General features: G+C 49.5%; 1 protein-coding gene across 1 annotated transcript; it reads left to right on the top strand.

Moving 5' to 3' along the window:
- The first annotated feature begins 3,946 nt into the window (after nt 1-3,946).
- Nucleotides 3,947-4,998, top strand: LOC124650616 (probable calcium-binding protein CML15). The gene has a single exon (XM_047190135.1). The coding sequence runs from the start codon at nt 4,028-4,030 to the stop codon at nt 4,619-4,621; it is 594 nt and encodes a 197-aa protein (XP_047046091.1). The 5' UTR covers nt 3,947-4,027; the 3' UTR covers nt 4,622-4,998.
- The last annotated feature ends 2,957 nt before the right edge of the window (nt 4,999-7,955 follow it).

The following is a 7,955-nucleotide window of genomic DNA, read 5'->3' as shown; positions in this document are numbered from 1 at the left end:
GCAGATGAAAACATCGAGTGATTTTACAGTAATGCAATGCAATGATTTTACAGTAGCTAGATGGTTGTCTTCTCCTCATTGTGCTTCATTGTTGGATCTTGTGAGCTGCCTAACATGATCAAGATCATCTATCTGTAATACTCTATGTTGTGTTTGTCGGGATCCGATGGATAGAGAATACCATGTTATGTTAATTATCAAGTTATTACATATGTGTTGTTTATGATCTTGCATGCTCTCCGTTATTAGTAGAGGCTCTGGCCAAGTTTTTGCTCTTAACTCCAAGAGGGAGTATTTATGCTCGATAGTGGGTTCATGCCTGCATTGACACCTGGGACGATGACGAGAAAGTTCTAAGGTTGTGCTGTGTCTGTTGCCACTAGGGATAAAACATTGGCGCTATGTCCGAGGATGTAGTTGTTGAATACATTACGCACCATACTTAATGCAATTGTCTGTTGCTTTGCAACTTAATACTGGAAGGGGTTCGGACGATAACCTGAAGGTGGACTTTTTAGGCATAGATGCAGTTGGATGGCGGTCTATGTACTTTGTCGTAATGCCCAATTAAATCTCACTATACTTCACTGGTATCGGAACAAGTACATATCAAAAAATGAAACATAAACGCGTAGACTATCTCTACTGAGTGCGCTCAAAATTACAACGGAGCAGCTACATGCGCGCAATAAAGAAACAGGAGCTACATGCTCGCAACAAAGAAATAGGAAGGATCTGCCCAGCCAATGGTTTGCTCCGCTTAAAGCGGAAAATAGGCTCTCCCACCGTGCCGTCTTACAAAGTGCTCACCCGCGCCTATGCCTGTAAGTGGTCACGGGCCGTCCACGGGGCCGCCAGCCCAGCCCAGTTTAATCGATAAAGTGATGGCCCACGGTTAGGGGAAAAAATCTGGTGGACAACCGCAAAGCATTCGCTACCGCCGCCATGCCGCTCACCACATGCGCGCACGATCACGGGAGAGCACAACTACCTCCGACGAACGCCATGGAAGATCCGCCTCTGCTCACCACTTCCGCATCAAGGCTCCTCCCTCCGTCCGCTGAATTGACCGCCTCTCAGTCCCTCCGCCCCCTTCTCAGGCCACACCCAAGCTGACCCCGCCCCTCGAGGAGAAGTGTCCCGGCTAGATCCGCGTGGAGCACCCGGCTGCCGGCCATGTTCTTGAGGAGGAGATATCCGGAGAGATTCATGGGGAGATGCAGGGCGGTATGGAGATCTAGCGGAAGAAGAACAGCAAGAAGGTACTCTTCCTCTCTTACTCTTTGTTAAGTTCGATCTTGTTCTTCTTCTTCTTATTCGGGAGCAATCTTGACATCATGTTAGGGTTACGAAATTGGGGCTTCTTGTTGGTCGAAGATTTTTTACGATTAAGGGTCAAGAATTGGGGCTTATCATGGAAAGAAACCACCAACTGGCTATGTTTTAGGGTTAATGGACTGGTATAATTCTCCTTTTCTTTATGTAATCTTAGTTATCCTTTATATCCTTCCCATATATAATTTAATTTTTATTATTCAGCGTATACCGAAGGAAGTTGTTAGGTCCTTAAATATCTCTGAAAGCGGCGAGGCATGTTTTTTTGTTGATGACTATGGCTACCGCCCTCAGGGTGCATACTACACTACTACTGATGGAAGGCTGAAGTTCGATTCCTGCTGCTCGGAGTTTGCTAAGGAGTATAACTTTGAATCTGAGATTGTTGTTCTCGTTCTTTTCAACCAGGACGGCCGTGGTGGTATTGAAGTTTCAGTTGATATCATATGATATAATCTTTATCATATGATATAATTGTTTTAGTCTACAATTTCTGTGTGTCCATTGTGTGTTTATGTCATTTTGCTACCCTGACCGCTTGTTTGACTATATATGTCGCAGTATCTATTATGCAAACTATATTTCTGAATTTTTTTTATTTGGGTTTTGGGGGGTAACTCCGTCTACCATATTCTCGGTAGCCGGTCCCAAGCCCGGATAAAAGAGGAGGGTCTCTAAATAATGGGCATATGGGTTGTTAAATTGTGAGCTAAAATATTTATAAAATACTTTTAATAAAATTAGCTTTTTGGGTTGATAACTCTCACGTTTACCATTGCTAAATAACGAACATAGGGTTTATAAATTGTGAGCTAATAATATTCCCAAAAATATTTTAAATAAAATTGGCTTTTCGTGTCGATAACTTATTAAATTTAGCGTTGATAAACAATGGGGCGATAGGTTCATAAATTGTGAGATAAAAATGTTCCCAAAATATTCTAAATGAAATTAACTTTTCGGATCAATAACTTTTCATATTTACCGTTGATAAATTACAGGCAGAGGGATTGATAAATTTTGCACGTATTAAATTTACCCTTGAAAAGAATTCAAAATTTTGCACGTATTAAATTTACCTTTCGAGAATCCTAGTATAAAAACCGGATTAGTGAACAAACGATTCACTTGTTATATCTACTTCGTTTCGCTGGTTGTTGACTGTACGCACAACGAATTGTCGATTTTCAGTCCGGCACCGTGTTAGTTATATACTAAATATGATATGTGTCTAATGTACTACCAAGAACAGTTGAAGCGAAGTTGGCTAGCAGCGCAGTTCTCTTGGGCCCCTGCTCCGAAGGTCCCAAGTTCGAAACTCGTTGGGCGCAACTTATTTTTGCCTGCGCGCGGAGGGCAACATCGGTAGGACGAAAAAGGAAAGTCGCGGTCGGAATCCGCGGTCGACCGCGTCCTAGGGCCGCCCCGAATAGGTAGTATATAGCAATTGGGGCAGGGGCACTTCTCCAAACTGCCCCAATAGGTGTATATCAATTGGGGCACTTTCTGAAACTGCCCCAATTGGGGCACTTTCTGAAACTGCCCCAATAGGTGTATAGTAATTGGGGCACTTTCTGAAACTGCCCCAATAGGTGTATAGTAATTGGGGCACTTCTCCAAACTGCCCGATAGGTGTATACGCGATTGGGGCACTTTCTAAACTGCCCCAATAGGTAGAGCGTTAGAGGCGTTTTGGTCGAAGTGCCTCTAAAAGGGTATTTAGAGCGACTTTAAGAAGTCTCTGCGAGCAAAGTGCCCCTAAATCCCTACCGTGTAGTAGTGCCTGCCTCTCGCACGGCACGGCACGGACGGTCGAGCTCCACGTCGCTGGCGCCCGGACGGCGACGTTCCAGCGAGCTACAGACAGATCGGCCCACCGTACCGACGGACCTAGCGAGCACACGGCCAACAGAGAGGACCCTGGTAGCTAGCGCGCGCGCTGCTGGTTTTGCCTGCCTGCGAGCAGCTCGGGTCACGCCCCCACAGTCGCGATCACGGCCACGTAGGTCGGCACCGCGCCGTCCAGTTTGTACGCGCGTGCGGCCGTTTTTTCAGCGCTTTGCGAAAGTCGCGGCGGCGCCGCCGCGTGGTGTGCGCGTGTGACGGACGGACGAACGGCAGCGCTTGACTTGCAAGGCAGCACCACACGCTTGGTCGCCGATAAAAAAATACTCTACTCCACTGAACAGAAAGTAGTAGCTCCGGCGGATAGGGACGGCCATGTCGAACTGCTGCGGGACGCGGTCTGGCCGCAAAGGTCCAAAGCCCCGCCGCAAAAACAGGGGCGCGTCTCCTCCTCCAACGGCATGGCAATATGGCATGGCAGCCCTATCCATATCCCAGAGGCCGGAGTTGCCATCTCATCGGACGCGCAAAACCGTCCGTCGGGCGGACCAAAACCGTACGCGCAACGCAGCTCCGGGAAGTTCGGCAGGCGCCAGGGAGGAAGGATCCAGATCCCCTCTGGCCCCCACCTGTCATACCCTCCATCCGCCAGATTCCTAACTGCATCAACCAGCTCTTCCCCCAAACGCGTTTTCCCTTCCCGCCCCACGCGCCTATAAGTACGCTCCTCCCCTACAATCCAACTCGATCAGCCTAGGGAAGAAGATCATCCAACACAAAGCTTTTCCCGTCCATCCCGCACAGACAACAACACAACCAACAGAGCTCAATCTTCCATCCTCCATCCATGGGCAAGATGCGGTCCCTCTTCTCCCGCAACGGCAGCACCGGCCGCCGCTCCTCCTCCTCCTCCAGGTCCTCCACCCCACCCTCCCCCACCCACAACCCCACCTCCTCCTCCCCGCCACGCACCCCCACCACCCCCTCCACCTCCGAGATGGAGCGCGTCTTCCGGAAGTTCGACGCCAACGGCGACGGCCGCATCTCCCGGTCCGAGCTGGCCGCCCTCTTCGCCTCCGTGGGCCACGCCGCCACCGACGACGAGGTCACGCGCATGATGGAGGAGGCGGACGCCGACGGCGACGGCTTCATCAGCCTCGCCGAGTTCGCCGCCATCAACGCCGCCCCCGACGCCGCCGTCGTCGAGGAGGACCTGCGCCACGCCTTCGGCGTCTTCGACGCAGACGGCAACGGCGTCATCTCCCCCGCCGAGCTGGCGCGCGTGCTCCGCGGCCTCGGCGAGGCCGCCACCGTCGCGCAGTGCCGCCGCATGATCCAGGGCGTCGACCGCAACGGCGACGGCCTCGTCTCCTTCGACGAGTTCAAGATCATGATGGCGTCCGGCGCGGGATTCGGCTGCAACAGCAACATCCGCGCATGAAGATCCAAACAAGGAACTCCCGATCGATATAATGTGACTTCTCTGCATCGATTCCGTGGCTCCCTGCCCCTCTGCTCCTGTTCATTCATTCTTTTGCGATCGACATACGACAACACCTGTAAATACTACCCTTTACCCACCGTCAAATACTCCCTGGCCTATAGTTAGCTAGCCGCATAAATCACACCAACGTACATTGTCCGAGTGCGATTATTACTCATTTTCTTGTACGTACTACTATATAGTAAGATCGGAATTGTTGGCTGTAAATGGCATCTTCACTTCCGATTTTTACGTTTAAGTGCCGGTTTGGCTCCAATGTTTTCAGAGTACATCGGGTGAGCAGAATGTAATTCGCACAATGAATGGCAATATTACTTTTGTGAATCTTATTATTCTGCAAGTGTCGTATATAGCAGTATGTGCCATTATTACGTGTTCACTGATAATGCGTCCCGATCAAAGCTTCTTGTCAACTTTTTCAACTGATTTATCGCAAAAAAAAAAAACTTTTTCAACTGATGCAAACCAGGACACGCGTGACGCTTTGACAATGTCTGAATTCCTGAAAACAACCGCCCAGCCCAAGTAGACTGGATAATCTCCTGGTCGACCCCCTTTTCCCCTCTCAAGCGGCTACAGTACTCCCGTATTGAGAGTCGTCTTTCCACCGTCGTGGTCGCCGGCCCGATCCAGAATCTCCTCCGTCGGCGTCGCCGGCCGGAGTAGAGGATGGAAAGGTGCCTGGCCACAAGTACATAGTAGTGTAGGTTGCTGTTTGTTGTTGTTTACCCTGGTGGAGTTTGGGAGTAGGAGGCTGGATCTCCAGGGCCAGATCCAGCCCGTCCTCATCTTCTTCCTCAACGTTGCTCCTCTCTGGTGGCAAGAGGGGTGGCAGGCGGAGAGGAGGCGGTGCGGCATCTCCGACAATAAGCCCGTCTTCTTCCTTCCTCGTCATCTGGTTTGGTTGTGCTGGAGCACCAACCAAATCATAGATCTCTGGATCTTCCGAGCTCATCCATGGTGGAAGGGCAAAGGAAGCCGAAGATCTGAAGATGGCTGCTGCAATAAGCTCCTGTGGGTCTTCCGAATCTGCCATCAACTTCGCCTACCTCCCCGAGTCCGTGGCAGGTTCTTCGGGTTTGACGGCGGGCCAATTTCTCCGGCGCGGATTTGGTATGCCTATGCTGCTTCTTCGAACCCTTCTCCTTTGCTGTTATCCCTGGTTCCAAGCGTCATGGAGGCGACAGATCTGGGAGAGCGCAAGGAGACGGTGATGAGGAGGTGGTGTCGGAGTTCTACAGAAGCGTCTCTTTGGAGCAACACATCGACGGCGTCCAAGCCGTTCGTTATCCAAGCCGGTGAAGTCCGGCGTTCTTTCAACCTCCTTCTGAGGCCCTTGAGGTCTGCGGTCGCATCCATCGCCGGCTTTGACGCAAGTGGCGTAGTCCCCGCTTCAGAGTTCGACGGCGACATTGCAGGTCTCCTGCTCATCGGTGGGGAAAGAGAAGGACCTGATCGCTTTTTCATATTTGTTAGTAAGGTCTTTTCTGCAAATATCAGGGGCCTATGTGTACTTTTCCTTTCTTATGGGGTCCTTTGTAACTTTTTGTACACCCACCGACTGGAATGAATGGAAGCTTCTTCGCCCTTCGGGGCGCTCCGTGTTTCAAAAAAAAAAAAAAAAAAAAAAAAAGTAGACTGGACAACAAAACCTCCGGTTTCGCTACCTAAAACTTGCAATTAGAGCATATATAATGCTTATATCTTAGCAATGCCACCTAGAATAATTGATGTTGTGGATGAGAGAGAAATATAAAAAGAGGGCTGGTCTTCTCTTAGCAACCAACAATCAATCTCATCAAATATTTATGATGTCTCATTATAAAAGATAGGGCTAAAAAATAATCCATTGTACGTACCACTATATAAGATCGGAATTGTTGGCTGTAAATGGCATCTTCACTTCCGATTTTTACGTTTAATAACTGCCGGTTTGGCTCAAATGTTTTCAGAGTACTACGTACACCGGATGAGCAGAATGTAATTCGCACAATGAATGACAATATTACTCCTTAATCTTCTTCTGCAAGTGTCATACATAGCAGTAAATGCCATTGTTACTTGTTACCTTTTGCGGATTTTCATCTTAATTAGTCCTAACAGCCGGCCCGATTAAGCTTCTTGTAAACTTTTTCAACTGATGCAAACAGGGGAGCCGTGCCACTTTGACAATGCCTGGATCCGTGAAAACAACCGCCCAGCCCGAGTAGACTGGACAACAAAACCTCCGGTGTCGCAATCCAGAAACTTGCATTAAAGATATATACAATGGTTATATCTTAGCAATACCAACTAGAATAATTTATGATGTGGATGAGAGAGAAGTATAAAAACAAAGGCTCGTAATCTCTTAACTAAGAGATGTCTCTTAGCAACAATCAATCCGACCACATATTTATGATATCTCATTACAAGAGATAAGACTAAAAAAATACCCATTGTACACTCCCCGGCTGCACCGCTGCAACCCACCCTGCACAGCCCGCCTAACACTCATCCCCGTGCATGGGCGGAGCCACCACCGGGTCGAGGAGGGTCGGTCGACCCGGCTCAGAAATTGGAGAAAAATAATCGACACCGAATCGGTACAAGAGGGTGGACTCGTCAACGCCTAGACCCTAACCCCGCGCCAGACCGAGACGCGAGACCCCCATCCCGCACGACGCTAGTACGCGACCTAGCCCCGCCGTCGCCACGCCCAGTTCTGGCGGCCCGCCGCCTTTCCCTGCCGGCCCGCCGCCGCCTTCGTCTCCAGTCGCCTCCCCCTGCTTAGCGCCTTAGCTCGTCCCCATCTCCGACTCCAATCGCCTGGCCTCTGCTCGGCCGGTCGGCCCTGCCCGGCTGCCCCCAGCTCGGCTCGTCCCCAGCTGCCTTCGATGGATGCCGACAAGGAGGCTCGTTGGATCGAAGAGGAGGCAACAGAGGTTGAAGAACAGGAAGCACGCTACAGGGCACGCATACCCCCCCACCCCCCCATGTTGAGTTTTGATATATATATCTGTCTAGTATAATTACTAGTGTTTAATTAGTAGCTCAGTGGCTCAATGATTTGGTTTTGATATATATATATATATATCTGTCTAGTATAATTACTAGTGTTTAATTAGTAGCTCAGTGGCTCAATGATTTGATGATTTGCTATGTTGAGAAAGATATATTTGCCAAAATTGATGACAAGAAGATTATGCTACGTTTCCATTCCTATGACAACAGTAGAGGTCATCTTCCGCGGGGCTTTCGTCTTCCAAGCTTAGATGCAACTTAATGGTAT

This window comes from Lolium rigidum, chromosome 4, assembly GCF_022539505.1.
Source record: "Lolium rigidum isolate FL_2022 chromosome 4, APGP_CSIRO_Lrig_0.1, whole genome shotgun sequence".
In the NCBI taxonomy this organism is placed as follows: Eukaryota; Viridiplantae; Streptophyta; class Magnoliopsida; order Poales; family Poaceae; genus Lolium; species Lolium rigidum.
Note: the sequence above shows the minus strand (reverse complement) of the source record. Positions and strands in the feature narration are given on the sequence as shown.

Excerpts from the sequence above, each read along its gene's own strand:
- LOC124650616 (XM_047190135.1), top strand. The coding sequence starts at position 4,028 with ATGGGCAAGATGCGGTCCCTCTTCTCCCGCAACGGCAGCACCGGCCGC.